Here is a 23,948-nt window from a genome sequence, read left to right on the forward strand (position 1 = left end):
CAGTGTTTTTTTGTGTTTCTTTCACCAAGCTGCTGATTTGGTTTTCATGATTTATCTGCATCACTCTCATTTCTCCTCCCAATTTTTCCTCTACCTCCCTTAATTGCTTTTCAAAGTCTTTTTTGAGCTCATCCATAGCCTGAGCCCATTTTCTATTTCTTTTGGAGGTTTTGGGTACAGAAGTTTTGATTTTTTTTGTCATCATCTGAGTATGTATTTTGGTGTTCCATGGGACCAAAGTAATTTTCTTTGATCAGATTCTTCTTTTTTTGTTGTTTGCTCATTTCCTTAGCCTGTGACTGATTTACCGCACTTCCAAGGCTTTGGGGGGTTTTGGGGACAATCCACAGGGACCTTAATTCCTCCCAGATCTTATGAGAGGCTTTGGCTGCTCTCTTACCTGTGCTTTGGTATGTTGATGACCACAGTCATTGTGGTGGAGCAGGAGATAGCTTTTGTCCCTCTCATACCACCATCTTGACACTGTGTATCTCCTCCTCCTCCTTAATGTCCATCTTGAAAACAATTCAGTATTCTCATAGATATGAATAGAGTTCAGTGACTGGAATTGTCAAGTTCTTCATTCTTATACTCACAAAATATCCTAGGATGACAATTATTTTTGGTTATTACTCTGTCTCAGGACAGTCCCCTGGTAGTTTTGGTTTTATTTTGGAAGAATTTGAAACATTTGTTCATTCAGTGGTTAACAAAAAGGTATTTACTTCGCCATAGCAGAAGTCTATTCAATTGATAAATAATGTTAGGCATGGGGAGCCCCTGGAGTTAAACTCTCAGTTCCCTTTCTAGATCCTCTTCACTACTTTGTTTTCAGACAAAAAGGAAATCTCATCAACAGTTTGAGTTATAAGTCCCCTAAGGCATCCAAATCTTGAGGAAGGTTTCAATGGTTTTTTGTATTTTTATTTTTTCATTTATTTATTTATTTTCATCCATTTGTACATGCATATTTCCAAGTTACAAAGTTTCTCTCCCCCCCTCCCTTCCCACCCCTCTCCCCTCAGTTGGGAACAGTCAGATTAGCATTTTACATATATAGTTTGTTAAACATTTTTACAAATTAGTAATTTTTGGCATGAGGATTTAGGATTAAGGGAAAGAGATACATAAGAGATTATTTTTGTAAAGTGTTTATCAGATTCGGTAGGGGTGTTTTGTTTTGTTTTTCTTCCTCTGGTTGGGGATAATATAGTCCATAATCTGTCGAATACAGTTGCCCTAGCTCTCAGAATTTATCTCTGGAATAAGAACTCATTATTTGATAAAAATTTGTTAGGAAAACTGAAAAAAAAAAAGGCATGGATCCACATCTCACGCCCTATATATACCAAAATATGGTCAAAATGAGTACAGTATTTAGACATAAAGACATAGATAAATTAATAGATCAAAATATATTCTATCTATGTGATCTATGGAAAAGGGGCAAATTTATGACCAAACAAGAATTAGAGTAGATTATAAACTACAAAATGAATGATTTTTTTTTTTTAGGTTTTTGCAAGGCAAATGGGGTTAAGTGGCTTGCCCAAGGCCACACAGCTAGGTAATTATTAAGTGTCTGAGACTGGATTTGAACCCAGATACTCCTGACTCCAGGGCCAGTGCTTTATCCACTGCGCCACCTAGCCGCTCCTAAAATGAATGATTTTGACTACATTAAATTAAAAAGATTTTGCACTAATAAAATCAGTGCTGCCAAAATTAAAAGAAAAGCAGAAAGCTGGGAAACAATCTTCACAACTAGAGTTCTGATAAAGGTCTCATTTCTAAAATATGTAGAAAATTGCATCAAATTTATAAGGTTCCAAGTCATTCCCCAATTGATAAATGGTCAAAGGATATAAACAGAGTTTTCAAATGAAGAATTAAAGCTAAACATAAGCCCTATTGATTGGAGAAATGCAAATTAAAACAACCATGAGGTATCATCTCATACCTATTGGAGTAGCCCAGATGAGAAAAAGGAATGATGATCAATGTTGGACAGGTTGTGGGAGGATTGGGACATTAATGCATTATTGGTGGAGTTATTGGTGGGGAACAATATGGATTTTTTAATTGCAATTATTGAACTTTACATTTATTCCTATTAAGCTTCATTTTGTTTTATTTGTCTCAACTAGTTTGTTGAAGTTCTCTGTTCATGTCTTTAGCTATATCTCTGTATCTATATCTAGTATTTAGTACTGCCTGAAATGTAGTAATTAATATACTGAATGAAAAATGTAAAACTTATTAATTGTTTGAATGTTGAAAAACTACCATTGCATGTAATTGGAAAAATAAAATTTCAATTAAAAATTACTTTGGGTCATGAAGAGATGACAAGAGTGAAATCATTCTCATTTGCTCATCATATATTGCTGTTACTTTTATAGTGTTTTCATTCTGCTCCTTTCATTTTGCATAAGTTCATATAAATATTTCCAGAAAGTATCCTGCTCATCATTTCCTATAGCACAATGGTATTCCATCACAATTATATACCATAACTTGTTTAACTATTTCCCAATTGATGGACATACCCTCAATTTCTAATTCTTTGCCATCGCAAAAAAGCTACTGAAAATATTTTTGTATCTCTAGGCCCTTTTCCTTTTCCTTTGATCTAAACAAATGATTTTCAAAAAATGGAAACTTTTGACTACCAAATGATAAAATGCTTCATGTAGAAATGTAAATTAAATTAATGTTCAATCATACTCTAAGAAAATTGATGAAAAAAAACAATTTTTGTAGAAGCTGTGGGAATATACACATTGATCGTATCCTGTGAATTAGAACTATGCTTGAAAAAGTAATTAAATTATTCATAACCTTTGACTTAGGACAGGACTAAGAAGGTAGATACAATTGTCACAGCACCTGTTTTATGTAGTTTGGGTAGATTTGCCTTTAAAGGCTTGGGGAGGCTGTTCTCAAGATCATTGGTTTGCCTTCTTACTTGCCTGGAGCATAAAAAACCCATGCGGTGGAGAGCTGTTGTTGAAGGTTTTAGCTGAATTCTTATTGCTTAGTAGGAACTCTAGCATCATTGATGATCTTGGAGAATTTTGGATGTGGGGATGGGCGATAGCAATTTTATTTGATTTACTATCTTTTTTAACCCTAGAAATTGTATCCTTTTAACATTTACTATTAGTAAATCAGGGCAGCTAGGTGGTGCAATGGATAGAGTACTGGCCCTGGAGTCAGGAGGACCTCAGTTTAAATCTAACCTCAGACACTTAATAATAATTACCTAGCTGTGTGGCCTTGGACAAGTCACTTAACCCCATTGCCATGCAACCCCCCCAAAAACAAACAAACAAACAAACAAAAAAGTAGCTGTGTGAACCTGGGCAAGTCACTTAACTCTGACTACTTCATATCCAGGGTCATCTCCAGTGGTCCTGATTCAGATCTGGCCACTGGACCCAGATGATTCTGGAGGAGAAAGTGAGGCTGGTGACTTAGTAGAGTTCCCCTTCACTCAAATCCATTTCTTGTGTTTGTCATGGCATCACCTCCCTGATATGGTCTTTTTTGAAAATGAAGGACAAGCTTTATATTTATTATTAGTAAATCATTTTAATTATGTTTTATAGTCTACTTGAGTCTCACTACATTCTAACCCGGAGCTTGAACTGGCCTGAATTAGGCATGCCCCAGAAAAATAGGTGTCAAATAAGACTAGAAAAGTTATTTGAGAGATAGGAGGAAAACCAGAAGTTTGGTATATAGTACAATGGTTCTCAGAATTTTTTTTTTTGCTCATAGTACATTTATTCTTTTCTCTGAGGACTTGTGGCACCATATGGTATAGGAGTCAATAGAATTGTACCTATTCATATGATTGTTTACATGTGGAAACTTCATTTCTAGGAGATCCAAGTATTTATTTGTAAATGTAAAGTCATACAGTTTCTGGCATACTGAATAAAAATTCATGGCACAATAAAGCTTACATTTTGAGAACCACTGCTGAAGTAGCAAGGGTTATTTATTGCTTTCCTTTCAACATTCAGAGGTCTTTTCTGTTCTGAGGGAGGAAAGCATCTCTTTAGTTGGTATGTTCTAAGTCTCACTTTTTTCAGGGGTGTGATTGAGAGATGAGAAATTGTTTCTTGATGGACTGAATGTGTCTTTTGTACAGCACTCACCATCTGAGAAATACAACACAGAAATGACATCTGGTGCTTGTTCCATTGTATGAACCCAGTATTCCTATATAATAGTTGTTTCTAGGCAACTATTAATTCTCTGTTGCTGCCTGCCTCCTGATTAGTATTGTTGGATTTGTGAAAGCAACTTATTCATTGTGACTGAAAGTATTGGGTTAGGTTGGTGGAATATACTTTCATTTTTCCATATGGTTTCTACTTTGGACTATATGGTTTCTGAGGTCCCTTTCTGCTCTACATCTATGGTCCTTTGATGAATGTATCTAATAAAAGTATTAGAAGCATTTTAGTGTAGTGTGGGAAGAAAACCCCTGTAGACTTAGAATTAGAAGTTCTGAGTTGGAAGACTAATTTTTTTTTCCATATTAGGCACGTTGGGAAAGAAGAATCACAACAAAAGGAGAAAAACCATGAGAAAGGCAAAACACAAAATAGTATGCTTTGGTGTACATTCAGAATCCATAGTACTTTCTCTAGTTGTGATTGGGGAAGACTAATTCTGACACATACTATTTTTGTGATCTTGCATACAGTGTACTTTTAATAAACGTTGAATTGAGTTGACTTTGGGCTAGTCACTTTGATTTCATATTTATTTTCTGATAAATGGGGATGTAATTATAATTTACATTTGTATAATTCTTTAAAGTTTTTGCAGAGGATTTTGCATAGATTGTTCAATTGATCTGCATAATAATCCTTTGAGGAAGGTGATAGTATGTTCTCCATTTTACAAATAAGGACAATGAAGATAAGAATGAGATGATTGGCTGGAAAGTCACACAGCTAAGTGTCAGAAATTAAAGTCAGCTGAGGTCTTTTTGACTCAGTGCTCCATCTCTACTGCTTCTTCCATTAAGGTTTACAGAAGACAAAAATTGTCTCATTTTAGTTGTATGACAATTTTGTGAAGTAGGTGCTTTGTAAGGATGGGGAAACTGAGAATCAGAGGCTAACTGATTTGGTCATGGGCATACAAGTAGATTTTGGATTTGAACTCAAGTGACTCCATGCCACATTTTGCTGTAACTAGTTCACAGGGATTTCAGAATTAAATCAGTTAATAGATGTGAAACATTTTATAAACCATTTTATAAAGTGCTATAGACACATATTATAATTAACCCAGAAAACAGTTATTCTTAAAGTTTATTCCCAAGAAATTCATTTGTTTTTCTCCCTTATCTCAGGCTCTTATTCCAGGCATTAGGACATTTTATAACATGGTAAACCATGTGTGAAAGACTTAACCATTAATTTCTGGTGAGTTCCTGAAAAGTCAAAATTTAAACTGCCTCAGAGTTTCTTGGGATTTAAGTTCTTTGATTTTATTGGTATTTATATGAGTCAGATGTGGATATTGGTTTGTCTTTACAGTGGTCGAAGGACTCTCTCTATTGGATTTGGGAGTGTCTCCCTATTCTGGAGCAGTTTTTCATGAAGTAAGTATTAATGTTCTCTTTCTTTTCCATGTATTAAAAATATTTTATTGCTACTCACACAAAGTCTAACAATTTTTAAACACTGACTACTAGTTAGCTTAAAATATTCTTTGAAAAATCATTTAAGAAATAATCCTTTTCAGGGTGGCTAGGTGGCGCAGTGGGTAGAGCATAGGCCCTAGAGTCAGGAGTACCTGAGTTCAAATCCGACCTCAGACACTTTAATAATTACTTAGCTGTGTGGCCTTGGGCAAGCTACTTAACCCCATTGCCTTGCAAAAATCTTAAAAAAGAAAAGAAAAGAAAAGAAATAATCCTGTTCAGATTGCCTTCTGTGGGGGGGTGGAGGGAGGGAAGTAATATTAGGGGGAAAATTGTAAAACTTAAAATAAATAAAATCTTAAAAAAAAAGAAATGATCCTGGTTTTGAAGTTCTCATCATATGAGAGTGATATCATAGTTGTGTTGGAAATGGTTGCTGTATAAATTGAAGAAACAGATCTTGGCCATGGGAAATATGTCCAGAGAGGTTATTTGGGAATATAGAAAGACTTCTACAAAGTTCCTTTCTTGACAGTATTATTATTATATTGTCTTCCCAGATCTTGTTTCTAGGTCCACAGTACAAATATTCATCTGGATAAATTGAGAAATAAATGTTGTTGTACTCTTAGGTCTCACTAGCGAGTACAGCATGGTATAGGGGTTAAGATAATTGGACTCAAGGCACTTGAGTATGAAGCTTGACTCTACAACAGTCTAGGCTGTTACTTAACTTTTTAATCTATGTAAAATAAGGATATTCTTGCATTAGTTACATCAAGCTTGTGAAAAGATAATAGATTAACACTTTGTAATGATAAAAAATAGTGTAGATGTAAGCAGTTAAAATTCTATGGTTAATATTTAGATAATTCTATGGTTTTATTTGTTTGGGCACTTTTTCCCTTGATGTAGGTTGTAATAAGTTGCAGTTTGGGGGTTGTTTTGGAAATTATTTTATTCTAGTTGTTTCTTTTGATTGTATGGGATTTGGCTTAAATTTTTTTGTTTTTATCTTGTAGACACCGCTAATAATATATCTTTTCCATTTCCTGATTGACCATGCAGAGTTGGTATTTATGGTAAGTAGTCTACTTTTAAAAAATTAAATTAATTTTTTTGTTATTTTTTAAGTTCCCAAATGTTTCCATCCCTTTCTCCCCTTCTCGAATTAGAGAAGGCTACCTTTGACACAAATTTATAAATATATGTGAAAACATACTGTGCATACTTACTTTTAATCAGTTCTTTCTTCTGAAAGTGAATAGCATTTTCCTTTATAGGTCCTTTGTAATTGAGTTGAATATTTATAGTACTCACAATATCGTGGTTGTGCTTAGAACAATATTTCTATAACTGTATAAATGCTCTCATGTTTCCATTTTTTTCACTTTTCATTATTTCATGCAAGTCTTTCCATGTTTTTCTGAAATCAGCCAGCTGATCAATTCTTACCACACAGTAGTATTCCATCACAATCATATATTATAACTTTTTTATAACTTGTTTAGCCATTCCCCAATTGATGGGCATTCCCTTAATTTCTAGTTTTTTTTGCCCCAACAAAGTGAGTAGTTATAAACATTTTAGAACACATGGGCTTTTTTCCTTTTTCCTGATGACCTTGAGAAATAGACCTAGTGGTAGTATGTTGGGTCAAAGACTATATACACAATTTTTATAACTTTTTGGGCATAGCTCTAGATAGATTGCTCTGTAAAATAGTTGGATTAGTTCACAATTTCATAAAATGTTAATTAATGTCCTAATTTTTCCCTGTCCCCTCTAACATTTGTCATGCTCCCCTTCTGTCATTGTAACTAGCCCGATAGCTGTATGATGTTAAATCAAAGTTGTTTTAGTTTGCATTTCTTTAATCAGTAATGATCTATAGAATTTTTTTATATGACTGTATATGGTTTTGATTTCTTCATTAAAAAACTACCTGTTCATATTCTTTGATCATTTATTAATTGGCAAAGGACTGAAATTCTTACAAATTTTGACAGAATTTTCCATATATTTGAGATATGAGACCTTTATCTGAGAAACTCATAAATTTTTTTCTCCAATTTTCTACCTTTCTTCTAATCGTGGCTGCACTGGTCATATTTATACAACTATTAAATGTAATCAAAACTATCTATTTTATATTTCACAATGCTCTATATCTCTTGTTTTTAAGTAATCTGCTTTTAAAGAGTAAACATTGTTAAAATGTTTGTAGAATCTATTAGAACTTGTCTTGATTGTAATAGTTTATATAGCCTTAGATTCTGATGTATGTTAATTCTTAGAATGATAAAGCATTATGGAAGCAAGGAGTATTTTCCAAAATTTCTGACTAAATAGATGGGGAGGAATATAGTGGGGTGAAAAAGACACTTTGTTTTCAGAGTCAGAAGACCTGTATTTAATTCTCTCCTCTGAGGGTTATTAAATGATAGGGCCTTTTTAGAAAGCTATTTAACTGGCCCTCAATGAAAAGACATCTCTGTAACTTCCATAGGATTTTCCATAGGATTTTTTGACATAGATTAAGTGAGATAATATACCAGAAGTACTTTATAAGAAGTAAAATGTTATATAGATACTGAAATACGTAAAGGAAATTTTCTTTGTTCTTCCCCTCTCATTCTTTAAAGTGCAGTAGAAAGATGAATTAATACATTCCATATTGTTATGAGACTTTCAGTCTTTTAGGAAAGAGATAAGACATACACAGATAGATATAATGTCAATTAGAACAATGCAAATTCATAAAAGCAACAGAAGATGCTATGAAATTATATGAGGGAGCATTTGTGAGTGCAAATGAGGGAAAGTTCTTTATGGAGAAGGTGTCATTTTCTCATGTTTGTTACTTAATCTTCAGAAAAATCTAACATATTAAACAGAAGTTCAGTATAGTTTAATATATATGATATGCTGTACTTTGCAGTCACAGAGTTTATTATATATATATTGACCTTCTTTGATCCTTAGAAATGATAGATCAGATGTTGATATGACCATTTATACATGAGGAAACTATAGATCTTCTATAAATTAAGCATCATGATCAAGTTTAAGAATCTTTGGCAAAGCTGGGACCTAAACATAGACCTTCTGATTTAAGACCTTCATGATCTCATTTTACTACTTATGTGACTTTGGTCTAGTTACTTAACCTCTCTGGGCTATAGCTTCTTCACCTAACAAATGAGAGTTGAACTAAGTGATTAGAGGTTCTTGATCTGGGGTTTGAACAAAAAAAAAATTTGGTAAATATTTCAATATAGTTGATTTCTGTTGTAATTCTATGTATTTAATTTTTTACATTTAAAAACATTCTTGGTAGGGGGAGGAGCCAAGAAGGCAAAGACAGGGACTTGCCTGAACTCTTCTCAGTTTTCCTCCAAACAACTTTAAATCATTCTCAAAATGAATTCTGGCATGGCAGAAACCACAAAAGTGAGTTCTAGACCAAGACAACTCAGAAGGTCAGCAGGAAAGATCTGTTGAATGGGGTGAAAGTGGAGTACAGAACAGCACAGGCTGCACTCCAGCAAACTCTAGGATCAGGCCTTGGGTGGGTGGGTGGGGGGCCTGAATTAATTCAGCACCTGAGACTCCTGTAACTCTCAGCTCACAGAAGGTAAGGGGTTAGACAGCTTTAGTTAGAAAGAGATTAGAGGGCTTTCTTTCCTGGCAGTGCAGGACTCTATTGCATTGTCCATACTTGGATCTGGGACATAGATCCCAGGTAAGGAGAAGGAGAAGCACCAGCATACTAGAGTTTGTGGCCATAGGAGAGTAGGGACCCTGGTCACAATTCTAGGGCAGAAAAGAGGACTTGTGGACACTCATAACTCAGAGCACAGAACTGGAGAGAAGTAAACATACTTCTCCTTAGATCATGCTTCCCATGGAAAACTGGAAACGTATAGATCACCCCCTTCCCTAGCTCTGAAAATAGCTGCATTAAAAACCTGAATCTTGGGGCAGTGCTGCCTCCACTTCAGAAGCAGAGCTCAATTTTAACAGATAAAGTTAAAAGTCAAGAAACAGGTTGGAAAAATGAGCAAGCAACCAAAAAATGTCTAACTGGAAAGATCAAGATAACAAATTTAGAATACAACGAAGTCAGAACTGCTACATTCATATGAAATGGTCTCAGGCTATGGAAGAACTCAAAAAGGATTTTGCAAATCAAGTAATAAGAGGAAAGAGAAGTGAGAGTGGGAAGATAAATGAGAGTGATACAATAAAATTGAAGAAAATAACACTTTTAAATAGAGTTTTGGCCAAATGGAAAAGAATTTACAAAAAATTTACTAAGGTGAACCCTTAAAATTGACTAAATCTAAGAGGAAGTACAAAAGTTCACTGAAGAAAATAATTCCTTTAAAATAGAATTGAGTAAGTGGAAGCTAATGACTCCATGAGGCATCAGGATACAATAAAACAATTTTAAAAAAAATTCAAAAAATGTGAAATATCTCATTTGAAAACCAGCTGACCTGGAAAATAGATTGAGGAGAGGTAACTTAAGAATTATTGAACTAGGGGGCAGCTAGGTGGCGCAGTGGATAGAGCACTGGCCCTGGAGTCAGGAGTACTGAGTTCAAATTCGGCCTCAGACACTTAATAATTACCTAGCCATGTGGCCTTGGGCAAGCCACTTAACCCCATTGCCTTGCAAAAACTTAAAAAAAAAAGAATTATTGAACTAGTTGGAAATCATGAACAAAAAAATCATCTTCGAGAATTTATTGGGGCAGCTAGGTGGTGCAGTGGATAAGAGCACCAGCCCTGGAGTCAGGAGTACCTGAGTTCAAATCTGGCCTCAGACACTTAATAATTACCTAGCTGTGTGGCCTTGGCCAAGCCACTTAACCCCATTTGCCTTGCAAAAAGACCTAAAAAAAAAAAACTTATCAAGGATGTATGCAGTTCCTTTCAACAGTCAGAGAACTTGGGCAACCTAGGAGACTGGGTATGGACAATGCTATCCCCTTCCAGAGGAAGAAAAACAAAAAACCCCTACAGAATCTGAATGAACACTACATTCACTTTTATTTTTTTAAATTTATTTTTATTAAAGATATTATTTGAGTTTTACAATTTTCCCCCAATCTTGCTTCCCTCCCCTACCCCCCCACAGAAAGCACTCTGTCAGTCTTTACTTTGTTTCCATGTTGTACCTTGATCCAAATTGGGTGTGATGAGAGAGAAATCATATCCTTAAAGAGAAGTCTTAAAAGGTAATAAGATCAGACAATAAGATATCTGTTTTTTTTCTAAATTAAAGGGAATAGTCCTTGCACTTTGTTCAAACTCCACAGCTCCTTATCTGGATACAGATGGCACTCTCCTTTGCAGACAGCCCAAAATTGTTCCCGATTGTTGCACTGATGGAATGAGCAAGTCCTTCAAGGTTGAATGTCACTCCCTTGTTGCTGTTAGGGTGTACAGTGTTTTTCTGGTTCTGTTCATCTCACTCAGCATCAGTTCATGCAGATCCCTCCAGGTTTCCCTGAAACCCCGTCCCTCCTGGTTTCTAATAGAACAATAGTGTTCCATGACATACATATACCACAGTTTGCTAAACCATTCCCCAATTGAAGGACATTTACTGGATTTCCAATTCTTTGCCACCACAAACAGGGCTGCTATAAATATTTTTGTACAAGTAATGTTTTTACCCTTTTTCCTCATCTCTTCAGGGTATAGACCCAGTAGTGGTATTGCTGGGTCAAAGGGTATGCACATTTTTGTTGCCCTTTGGGCATAGTTCCAAATAGCTCTCCAGAAGGGTTGGATGAGTTCACAGCTCCACCAACAGTGTAATAGTGTCCCAGATTTCCCACATCCCTTCCAACAATGATCATTATCCTTCCTGGTCATATTGGCCAATCTGAGAGGTGTGAGGTGGTACCTCAGAGAAGCTTTAATTTGCATTTCTCTAATAATTAATTATTTAGAGCATTTTTCATATGGCTATGGATTACTTTGATCTCCTCATCTGTAAATTGCCTTTGCATATCCTTTGACCATTTGTCCATTGGGGAATGGCTTTTTGTTTTAAAAATATGACTCAGTTCTCTGTATATTTTAGAAATGATTCCTTTGTCAGAATCATTAGCTGTAAAGATTGTTTCCCAATTTACTACGTTTCTTTAGATCTTGGTTACATTGGTTTTATCTGTGCAAAAGCTTTTTTAATTTAATGTAATTGAAATCATCTAATTGGTTTTTGGTGATGTTCTCCAACTATTCCTTAGTCATAAACTGCTCCCCTTTCCATAGATCTGACAGGTAGACTAGTCCTTGATCTTCTAATTTGCTTATAGTATTGTTTTTTTATGTCTATGTCCTGTAACCATTTGGATCTTATCTTGGTAAAGGGTGTGAGGTGTTGGTCTAATCTAAGTTTCTTCCTTACTAACTTCCAATTATCCCAGCAATTTTTATCAAAGAGGGAGTTTTTATCCCAATGGCTGGACTCTTTGGGTTTATCAAACAGCAGATTACTATAATGGTCTCCTGCTTTTGCACCTAGTCTATTCCACTGGTCCACCACTCTCTTTCTTAGCCAATACCAAACAATTTTGATGACTGATGCTTGATAATATAATTTTAGATCAGGTAGGGCTAAGCCACCTTCTTTTACACTTTTTTTCATTGAGCTCCTGGCAATTCTTGACTTTTTATTTCTCCATATGAATTTACTTACAACTTTTTCTAACTTGTTAAAGTAATTTTTTTTTGGAATTTTGATTGGTAGGGCATACATTCACTTTTAAAAAATTTCTCTTATGTATTTCTTTTCTACCTCATGATTTTCTTTCTTTTTCCTTAATCCTAATTCCTCATACAGAAAATGACTAATCTGTAAACATGTTTAACAATATTCACTTGATTGTTTACTGCTGAGGGGAGGGGGATGAGAAGGGAGGTTAGAAGGAAACTGTGTAACTTAAAAAATAGCATATGCATGTTGATGAATGTTGAAAAACTTTCATAATATATAATTGGAAAAATGAAATAAAATATCACTTAAAAATAATTTATCAAGGAAAGCTACCCTGATATTTTAGAATCAAGAGGGTGAAATAGAAATTGAAAGAATTCACTATCTCATTGAAAAAGATCCCAAAATGAAACTCCTAGGAACATTATAATCTCATTGCAGCACTTTCAGGTCAAGGAGAAAATGTTGCAAGTAGCTAGAAACAAACAGTTCAGATATCACAGAACCACAGTTAAGATAAAACAGAATTTAGCTACTTCTTCATTAAAAGATTGAATGACTTAGAACATGATATTCTGGAAGGAAAAAGAGCTAGGATTAGAAGCAAGAGTCACCTACCCAACAAAACTTTAGGGGAAAAAAGGGAAATTTAATGAAATAGAGAGATTTTTAAGCTTTCCAAATTAAAAGACCAAAGCTGAATAGAAAACCTGATAGTTAAACAAAAGACTTAAGAGAAGCATAAAAAGGTAAACAGGAAAGAGAGTCCATAAGGGATTCAATAAGGTTAAACTGTTTATATTGCCACACAGGAAGGTGATATTTTGTAACTCCTAAGAATTTCCTCATTTTTACGGCATTATGTATAGTCAGAGGGCCTAGGTGTGAATTGAATATTATGAGGTAATATCTAAAAAAAGTAAAATTAAGTAGTGATAATGAGGAATATACTGGGAGAAGGGGAAAGGGAAAGGTAGAAAGGTAAGAAAGGTAATTATTTCTACATTGGAGGGGAAGTTGGCAGAGGTGAAGGAAAGTATTTGAATCTTACTGTCATTGTAATTGACTCAAAGAGGGAATAACATAATCATTGGGATAAAGAAATCTATCTTACTCTTTGGAAAAGAGAGAGGAGAAGGGGGCTAAGAGAAAGGGGGGACTGATGGAAGGGAAAGTAGATTGGGAGAGATGGTAGTCAAAAGCAAAACAGTTGAGGGACAAGATGAAAGGAGAGAGTAGGATAAATGGGAGGAAATAGTATGGAGGGAAGTACACAGCAATCATTACTATGAAAAAAGTATTTATGGCTAATTTCTCTGATGAAGGCTTCATTTCTCAATTATTAGAAAACTGAGTCAAATTTATCAAAATAAGATCCCTTCCCCAGTTGATAAATGATCAGAAGATATGAACAGATAGTTTTCAGACAAAGTAATCAAAGTTACCTATAGTTATGTGAGAAAAATGCTCCAGATCACTATGGATTAGAGAAATGCAAATTAAAATAACTCTAAGGTACCAGTCCACACATATCAGATTGGGTAATATGACAGAAAATGAAAATGACAAATGTTGGGAGGGGATGTGGAAAGATTGAGGCACTAATGCACTGTTAGTGGAGTTGTGAATTGATCTGGCTATTCTGGAGAACAATTTGGAACTATGCCAAAAGAGTGATAAAACTAAGCATACCTTTTGATCCAGCAATACCATAATTAATTTCATACCTCAGAGAGATGAAAGAAAAAGGAAAAGGACCCATACAAAACCATTTTTAGCAACTCTTTTTGTAGATGCAAAGTAGAAGAAACTGAGGAAATGCCTATAAACTGGGGAATGACTGAACAAGTTGTGTTATATGATTGAGCTGGAGTACTATTGTGCTGTAAGAATGGAAAGGCTTATATGCACTGATGCAAACTGAAATGAGTGGAACCAAGAGAGCATTGTACATAGTGACAGCAATAATGTACGATGATCTACTGTGATGACTTAGCTATTCTCAGTAATAAAATAATCTAAAATAATTCTGAAGTTTTTATGGTAAAAAAAATGCTATCCACTTCCAGAGAAACATCTGATGGATCTGAATACAGATTGAAGCATATTTTTATTTTTTAATTTTCTTTTGTCTGTTTTCTTTTAATGATGTGACTAGTATGGAAATATGTTTTGCATGAGTGCATATGTATAACCTTTATCAAACTGTTTGCCTTCTCAGTGATGGACTTGAAGGGAGGAAAGGAGAGATTTTTGAACTCAAAATCTTAAAAGTTTTTATATGTAATTGGGGAGAAGAAAATAAATACACACATACACATATACATATAAATGTATATGAATATATATACCTATAGTTATGTAAAAGCCAAAATTTTTCTGAGAAGCTTTCTAAATTACCATGGGATGGATCCATGATACATACATACATACACACACACACACACACACACACACACACACACACATATACACACACACATATTTAGTTTTTGCAAGACATTTGGGTTAAGTGGCTTACCCCAGGCCACACAGCTAGGTAATTATTAAGTGTCTGAGGCCAGATTTGAACTCAGATACTCCTGACTCCAGAGCCAGTGCTCTATCCACTGTGCCACCTAGCTGCCCCAAGGGATCCATGATATTAAAAAAAGTTCAGATTCTTTGGATTGGATAGATGGTCTTTGTGGTCCCTTCCAGGTCTAATCTAGAACACAATGAAGTCCAATGCTTTCTCCTTTACTCCACAATGCCTCTAAATATTGTCTACAGCACAATAACTAATTGTTATTACTAACAGGACGTTGATATCAGCAACACTTTTAACAGTGTCCCTTATCAGTACTGTTACTAATATTTTTTGTGATCTGAATATAGATGGTATTAGCATTTGTTCCTCAGAAATTAGAGGGAATCTTTTCTGGTGTTTCTATTGTGTGTGTGTGTGTGTGTATTTTTTAGGCTTTTGCAAGGAAAATGGGGTTAAGTGGCTTGCCCAAGGCCACACAGCTAGGTAATTATTAAGTGTCTGAGGTCAAATTTGAACTCAGGTACTTCTGACTCCAGGGCCAGTGCTCTATCCACTGCGCCACCTAGCTGCCCCTCTATTATATTTCTTGCTAGTGATTTACTCTGACTAGATTAGTCTTTAAAATGGATGGAATAGAGTAAACTGAACTGAACTGTGTTTTATTGAACTATTTTTAGAGCTTTTGGAGATTTAATCCACTTCCTGTTTAATGAAAGGCCTAGCATTTTTTAGCATTGGTTCTAGCTTTTTCCAGCACTCACATGGATTCTTGTTGTACCTTTGTCTGATTTCCAGTTAACTTCGTTTATTAATTTATTTAAGGCAATGGAGTTAAGTGACTTGCCCAAGGTCACATAGGTGTCTGAGTCTGGTTTTGAACTTAGGTCCTCCTGATTTCAGGGTGGTACTCTATCCAGTATGCCACCTAGCTACCCTTTCAGTTAACTTTGTGACAGTTCTTCTCTGTTGAACTATTTGCAATTAAACTTATTTTGACTTGTTATATTATAGTTTCTGTTACCTACCTCAATCCACTTCATTTATGCAGAGTAGCAATATTTTATTTAATACTTTTCTGTTTTAGGGTTGTTGCTTTTAAAGGTATGTAATCCAAGTATGATTTTAATTGCTAATTGGTTTCACTGGTAAATCTTTGAATGTAATTAACATCTGAGTACCCTATGGAGGAAATATCTGCAACAAGTGGCTATTCCAATTTCTACTTGAACACTTCCAGTAATAGGTTACTTATTATCTAATGAAACTGCTTCATTCCATTTCTTCATTCTCTCAAGCTGTTACTAGCTTCCTTGTAATTTCTAAGTTATTGTTCCTCATTTGACTTTCTGGAACCAAGCAGAATTAAGGTAATCGCTCTTGCAGGTATGACTCTAGATATTTGAAGATGTTAGTCATATTCCATACTAAATGGCTTAAACCTCCCCAGTCATAATCAATTCATGTATAACATGGTTTGAATCTTCACACTGCTTTAGTTATCCTCTTGGACATATTCCATTTTTTTTAACGTTCCCCTTTGAAATGTGGTATCTAGAACTAAAATGAAGATTGTCTAGTTGTGGTCTGCCTAGATTTACTTGCCATGTGAATTTGACCTGTCTTCTTCTGCTGTATATTTATTAATGTATTGGAAATAGAACCCAGACTACATAACCTTGCTTTAAGAATCTATGATTATCTTGAATTGTGAGACTAATTTTGGGCTTATTCTTTTTCCTTATACATATTCTATGTAATTCTGCTAGGCATAGGAAAAAAGGTGAAAACATTTTGGTTCAACAAATATTTATAAAGTTATCTTTGTGTAAGACAGTATCATAATTAGGTGAAAACAATTTGGTTCTATATATATATATATATATATAAAGTATTTGTATAAGACAATATCATGATTAGGTTATAAGTATAAAAACAGAAATTAAAATATTCACACTCCTTAATGAGTTTGTATTTTTTTAAAGCTGACCTTAATGTTGTTCATTTGATTTACTTGCTCATTTGGGGATATTCATCTTCACCAGTGGGTACTTAGAAGGTTCATTTTAGTATAGATACTTCTATATCTTATTTAACTTATTCTGCATTGATTGGGGAATGATATAAATAGACTAATTTGAAAAAGACCTTGTGGAGACCCCTAAATTTCACATTATCTCTTGTGGATTTGAAATGACTCAGAGGCAAGATTGAGCTGGACTCGGAACTTAATTTACCTAGTATTATTTTAAAAGGAATTAAACATAGGCTTCTGTGAATTTATTTTTGGGGCTCAGTCAGGTAAGAGTAAGGCAGTAGTTCTGCATGGTTTCATGAATTTTATGACCAAGGTAAGAATATGTGATAGGGATGTATCCCTTGAGCTTTAGACCTTTCCTAATCTCTCTCTGACTTGGTCCCATTTTGTAATCTTCTTCTTACTTTCTGTAGGTAACTGATGCACTTACTGCAGTTGCACTATATTTTGCAATCCAGGACTACAACAAGGTGGTGGTAAGTAGTCAGTAGCTGAATCGTTCCTTTTGGTATTTTATCATCTAGTTTTTCTTCTCTTTTTGTACAAGAATCTTCTATCATCAAAGTCATAGGAAATGAAACTGAAGGTGATTGTCAGACCTTACTGATAACTACAGTAAAGTCAACTGTAATCTGTGTAGCCTGTTAATAAAATTTCATGGTATCACACTCCTTTTGTAAGTTTAGATTTGAATGAACTGGGCTACAGTATTACTATTAATATAAGTCCTAAAATTCTTCTTCTCTTTTTGACCTTTGCTTTTACCTTTCAAGGGAGAATGAACAATAACTGTAATTTATTCATTCAGTAGTTTCAACAAACCTTTATTAAATGCTATCTCTATTCTAAGCATCATGCTAGGAGTTGGAGATGGAAAGATGGACAAAAACTTCCAGCTCTCATGCATTTCTTATAGAGTTTAGGAGGGAGAATCTGACCTACTGACAAATAACAGTAATAAAATATAAACTTGGTGAGCATAAGAGAGATGAGTACAAAATTCTCTGTGAGCACTGACAAAGAAAAGATTGTTTTTATTCAGGTAACCACATGGAAGAGTTAGCATTGTCACTAAGTAATTGTTGGTAGAATTATGAAATGATCCAATCATTTTGGAGAACAGTCTGGAATTAAATCCAAAGTGTTATTAAATTCTATATACCCTTTGACCCAGCAATATCACTACTGTATCTAGAGATAATTAAGAAAAAAGGAAAAGAACCTATATGTTCTAAAATGTTTATATTAGCTCTCTCTGTGGTGGCAAAGAACTGGAAATTGCAGGGTTGTCCATTGATTGGAGAATGGCTAAACAAGTTGTGATATGATTGTGATGGAATTCTACTGTGCTATAAGAAATGAGGAGCTCAGTTATTTTAGAAAAATATGGAAAGACTTGAAAGAAAGAAAGAGTGAAATGAGCAAAACCAAGAGAATATTACAAACAGTAATATTGTTTTTAAGAACAATTTTGAGGGGCAGCTAGGTGGCGCAGTGGATAGAGCACTGGCCCTGGAGTCAGGAGTACTTGAATTCAAATCCGGCCTTAGACATTTAATAATTACCTAGCTGTGTGGTCGTGGGGAAGCCACTTAACCTCATTGCCTGGGGAAAAAAAAGAACAATTTTGAGTGATAAGTTATCTTGAATATTAACCCAAATTAACTATAAAGGAAATAAGAAGAAAGAGCATCAAGAGATACCTATTTAGGCCTAATAGTACCTCTCTCTCTAAGATAGGATGAGGATGGGGAAGGGAAGAAATAAAGAAATTTATGTGATAATTTTGTTGTATATTTGAAAGGAATGGCAAGTTGTACATAATAGATTTGAAATTTCATTGCAATCATCATTTTTATTGTACTATATTTTGGAAATACTTGTTTTAATTCATGAATTAAATAAATTTTTTTTAAAAAAGGAAGAGATAGCACTTAAATTGTCTGGCTAAGGTATCTATGATTTCCTCAGATGAAGATGGAGAGAAAAAAATTCTATAAATAGGAGATAGGATTAGCAAAGGTGCAGTTTTAGGAAAATACAAGAATGTAGATAGTCAGTGATCTAGTGTAACTTGAATGTTTGGTATAGGCTGGAAATGTAGGTTGGTGCCTGAACTTATTTGGTTAGGTGATTACTTGTTGCCATTGGAAGGAAGATTTTGAGAAGAGCACTGTTATGGTTAGGTCTTGTGCATAAAAAAAAGATGAATTGGCATTATATATATCCGGCACTGGGAATGGCTGAGGCTAAAGTAGGTAGACCAGAAGGCTAATGAAAAGTACAGCTGAGGAGTAGCTAGGTGGCATAGTGGATAAAGCACACCGGCCTTGGAGTCAGGAGTCCCTGGGTTCAAATCCGGTCTCAGACACTTAATGATTACCTAGCTGTGTGGCCTTGGGCAAGCCACTTAGCCCCATTTGCCTTGCCAAAAAAAACCTTAAAAAAAGTACAGCTGAGAGAGAGTGAAATCATGTAATGGTGGCCAGGATGAGCAAAAGAAAAGGAATGAATGCAAGGGTGTGTTTGTGTGTGTGTGAATATTTTTAAATTATTTTAATTTTTTATACTAATCTTTCTGCTAGAGAACTTTTATAACAAAGAAAAAGCTATGCAGAAGCAAAACCAGCACAACACCATGTCTATTGGTGTCTATTGTTCTATCTTACAGCTTTAAGAGATGCAGTATTTCCCCACATATGGGACATTACCATATATAAGACACACCTTAATTTTGAGTCCTGAAATTTGAAAAAAATATATCACATAAAGTTATTGAACTCAAATTTTATTTATAAAATTCATATAACTTGTCATTGTCAAAACTTCTATCCATTTGCTTGTCCTTATCTGTGTTTGATGATGAAGCACTGTCTTAGGAGAGGCTCTGACTGCTATTCTGCCTGTGCTCTAGTCTGTGGTTGGCCACAAGCACTCCCTGGGCAAGTCTGGTTGCGTGGACTCATGCTTAATCCATTCTGTTTTATTTCATGAACCTGTAGCACCAATTGTGTCCTCCTTTGAAATCAGTTACTTTTTTTTTTTCATTTAGCAATTCTTCTTGCTTCATGCTGAGCCATCTTTGTGGATACAGGAATGCCAAATGCCCTTTGCTCTTCAATCCATTTCTTCAATTACCTCTTGAAATCAAGCCATTTTGCTGACTTGCCTCTCATGGTCTTCTCCTGCTGTGGTGTCTTCAGTAGGGTTTCTGCTTCCTATAGCCAGTCTCAAATTGTTTTCTCAGTTGGAGGAGGACCAAACTTACATTTAGTGGCAGGATTTTCATTCACTTCTTTTTTTAAAGTTTTTGCAAGGCAAATGGGGTTAAGTGGCTTACCCAAGGCCACACAGCTAGGTAATTATTAAATTTCTGAGGTCGGATTTGAACTCAAGTACTACTGACTCCAGGGCTGGTGCTCTATCCACTGCACCACCTAGCCGCCCCCTCCATTCACTTTTGCAAACTGGATCACTTTTTTTTGTTGTCTTCCTCAACTCTTTTTTTAAATTTATTTTTATTAAAGATATTATTTGAGTTTTACAATTTTCCCCCTAATCTTACTCCCCCCCCCCACGGAAAGCAATCTATCAGTTTTTACTTTGTTTCTGTATTGTACATTGATCCAAATTGAATGTGATGAGAGAGAAATCATATCCTTAAGGAGGAGACAAGAAGTCTAAGAGGTAACAAGATCAGACAATAAAATATCTGTTGTTTTTTTTTTCCTAAATTAAAGGGAATAGTCCTTGAACTTTGTTCAAACTCCATGGCTCTTTATCTGGATACAGATGGTACTCTCCTTTGCAGACAGCCCAAAATTGTTCCCCGATTGTTGCACTGATGGAATGAGCGAGTCCTTCAAGGTTGAACATCACCCCTATGTTGCTGTTAGGATATACAGTGTTTTTCTGGTTCTGTTCATGTCACTCAGCATCAGTTCATGCAAATCCTTCCAGGCTTCCCTGAAATTCCATCCCTCCTGATTTCTAATAGAACAATAGTGTAAACTGGATCACTTTTAACTTGAATTCAGCTTTGTACAAAAATCTTTTCTGAGCCATTTTTGGGTAGAATGTGGCAAAATGTAACTTTAATATACTGGTAACAAATGTGAAACAATGAGTGCAAAGATAACAAGTGGGAAAAAGCAGGAAATGCAAGTAAAAAATCTTCCACAATGATTGCAAAAACAAACTCAAAAAAATGGGAAATGCAAGTAAAAAAAAATTCAGAACCAGTTTTTAGAACTCAGATTTTTCAAAAAAGGGTATGTCTTATATATGGGGAAATATGGTAAGTGTCTGAGGCTGGATTTGAACTCAGGTCTTCCTGACTTCAGGTCTAGTGCTCTGTGCCACCTACCTAGCTACCCATCTCTATGAATTTTTGAAGAGGATAGTTGTCATATCTACCTTATGACTTTTCTCTCCATCTAAAAATCCCTAGTAAACTCATATATTACAATTTTAGACTTTTCTCTATTGTGTTTATATTTTCTCCTTCCCCTCTTTGTTTTTACATAGCAGTCATTTCCTAAGTGCTGCTCATAAAAAGAAAGATAAGCAAAATAAAACAACTCCCTCCTCAAAAATCCTGGCTCCATTTTCAAGGAACTGACAGTCTAATGGAGGAGACAACATACAAACAAGATATATACAGATTTGCTTGGAGATAATAGCAGAAGGATAACACTAGCATTAAGGGGAATGCAGAAAGTAGGATTTTAGCTGAGCCTTAAAGGAAGCCAGAGAAGCTAGAAGATGGAAATTAAGGAGAGCATTCTTATCTCTCTAGTCAACTTGTAACTTGGATTACTTAATATACTCTGAGATCCTATGACACAGGCTTCCCTACTCCATTTTCTGACTTTATTTTAATTAGCTTTCTCCTCCATGTCTGTAAGGATGGGAGGATTTGGGAAGAAAGATGATTCAGTTTTGGGAAAGTCTAAGAAGTCAGTAACTTACTCAGTTTAAGATGTCTAGTAGGCAGTTGAGAAGCAAGCCTGGAGGTTAGGACTAGATCTTAGATCTTCAAATTATCAGCATAGAGATGATTATTAAATATATAGGAGTCCAATTGTTGTTTTTGGAATTTGTTTTTTGTTGATTTTACTATAGTTATTGTGTAGTTCTCTTTAGTTCTGTTTATTTTTCACTGCATCAGAATGTATGGGATGTGTAAGAAGGACTAGTACTTCTGATTTGAAGGCTGCTGAGCCCTTTTTAGAGCTGCTTATTACCTTTGGTGTCCACTTGCCACCCAACTCTCATGCAGCAACCACACCTTGATAAAACTATCTTGACAGATGAACTAAACCATGTTGAGGGTAACTAATGTTCCTCAAACCTGTCATTGAATTGGGGGGGGTTGTCTGCCCCAAACATGTGAAGACTTCTTTAGTGAAATGGGCAGATACAAACATTTTGTTTCAATGGGCTGTGAAGGGACTAGAAGTAGGTGCTGTGGTGCGCTTAGAACTTGTTCAGATGCCAAAGACACCATTCAGAGCCATCACCAGTTGTTTTTGACTTTTGGGACTGGCAACTTTGCATAACTCTGTCTCACTTAAATCCAATTTATGTGTGAGTCAAAAGACTTCTTTTAATATTTTATTGTTTTTTTATTTTATTAATTTTCTATTCAATAATTTTGTTATTTTGTTATTTAACTATTTTATTACTTATTATTTTACTGTTACTGTTGTACTTCTTACTATTTAACTTACCTTGAAGACCTCTGGTGACAGGCTAATGACAAAACAGCAGTTGTGGATACTCAGGGAGCTGTAGTCACAGCCCTGTGCACAGGCAGCCGAGGCCCCACAGGGCTATCTTTTCACTGGACTGAAGCAGCAGTGGGATTTGGCAGCACCTTGGGTGTTTTGAGGAGCCTTTTTAAGGATTGCATTGTTCATCTTATTTGAGGACTGGTCTAAAAAAGGTGCTCCAGGGGCAGCTAGGTGGTGCATTGAATTAGAGCACTGTCCCTGGAGTCAGGAAGACCTGAGTTCAAATCTGCTCTCAGACACTTACCTAGCTGTGTGACCTTGGGCAAGTCACTTAACCCCATTGTCTTACAAAAAATAAAAGAAGAAGAAGAGGTGCTCTAAAATTTGTCTGCTTCATCTAATCCTGACCTGTTTTCTGTAGCATTCAGGGATCCCACCCTGCAGTATACCAGAACATGTACAAAAACTTTTGTGAAGATAATTCCTTTGGTATATGGACTTGCTTATGGATAAGAAGAAATCCAGTAGACCTGAATGACGAACATCTCTTGCTGCAAGAGAACTCTGCAGGTATCCCATCCAAATAGAAGTCCTAAGTGAAACAGTGTTGGCAAATGAAGCCCACCTTCCTGAAATTGGAAAGGGATACATTTTTCTAAAGTGGCCATCGTGGTGGGGAGTACTGTGAAGCTGGTCTTGGTTCTACAATATGTCTAATTTGGTCCCCAAACATGTATATTTCCCAAAAGGCATCAATGATGACAGGCTCATGGCAAGGTGGTTGAGATATCTATATCTATATCTATATCTATATCTATATCTATATCTATATATATATATATATATATATATATATATATGTATGTATTATGTATATATATTTTTTTTGCAAGACAAATGGGGTTAAATGGCTTGCCCAAGGCCACACAGCTAGGTAATTATTAAGTATCTGAGGCCAGATTTGAACTCAGGTCTTCCTGATTCCAGGGCTGGTACTCTATTCACTGTGCCACCTAGCTGCCCCAGTGTGGTTGCTTTTTGCAGGAAAGTGTCACATTACCACCATCAGTGCCTATGCTTTCAGCATGACAACCCATGATAAGGTCAAAGGAAAATTTTATGAAGATCTACAGATCCTTATCATCACTGTGCCAAAAGAGGGTAAGCTTGTGTTTCTGGGTGACTTTAATGCCAGAATAGGCATGGACTATTAGATATGACAGAGAATCCTTGGGAAGTGT

The 23,948-nt window shown here is 35.4% G+C and overlaps 1 protein-coding gene across 4 annotated transcripts in view; it reads left to right on the forward strand.

Moving 5' to 3' along the window:
* PIGU (phosphatidylinositol glycan anchor biosynthesis class U) overlaps positions 1–23,948 on the forward strand; it is a 104,243-nt gene that overhangs the window by 20,888 nt on the left and 59,407 nt on the right. For 3 of the 4 annotated variants that reach the window (XR_012473717.1, XM_074212117.1, XM_074212116.1), the window contains exons 2-4: positions 5,565–5,629; positions 6,694–6,753; positions 17,386–17,448. Coding sequence is in view for 3 of the 4 variants with exons in the window: in XM_074212117.1 (XP_074068218.1) it covers positions 5,565–5,629; positions 6,694–6,753; positions 17,386–17,448 (188 nt within the window). In the remaining variant the exon portion in view is untranslated. Of the gene's footprint in view, positions 1–1,490; positions 5,451–5,564; positions 5,630–6,693; positions 6,754–17,385; positions 17,449–23,948 lie in introns of those variants that run through there. The other variant, XM_074212118.1, reaches the window with a different exon arrangement.

The sequence above is a fragment of the Macrotis lagotis genome, chromosome 1 (assembly GCF_037893015.1).
Source record: "Macrotis lagotis isolate mMagLag1 chromosome 1, bilby.v1.9.chrom.fasta, whole genome shotgun sequence".
Classification (NCBI taxonomy): Eukaryota; Metazoa; Chordata; class Mammalia; order Peramelemorphia; family Peramelidae; genus Macrotis; species Macrotis lagotis.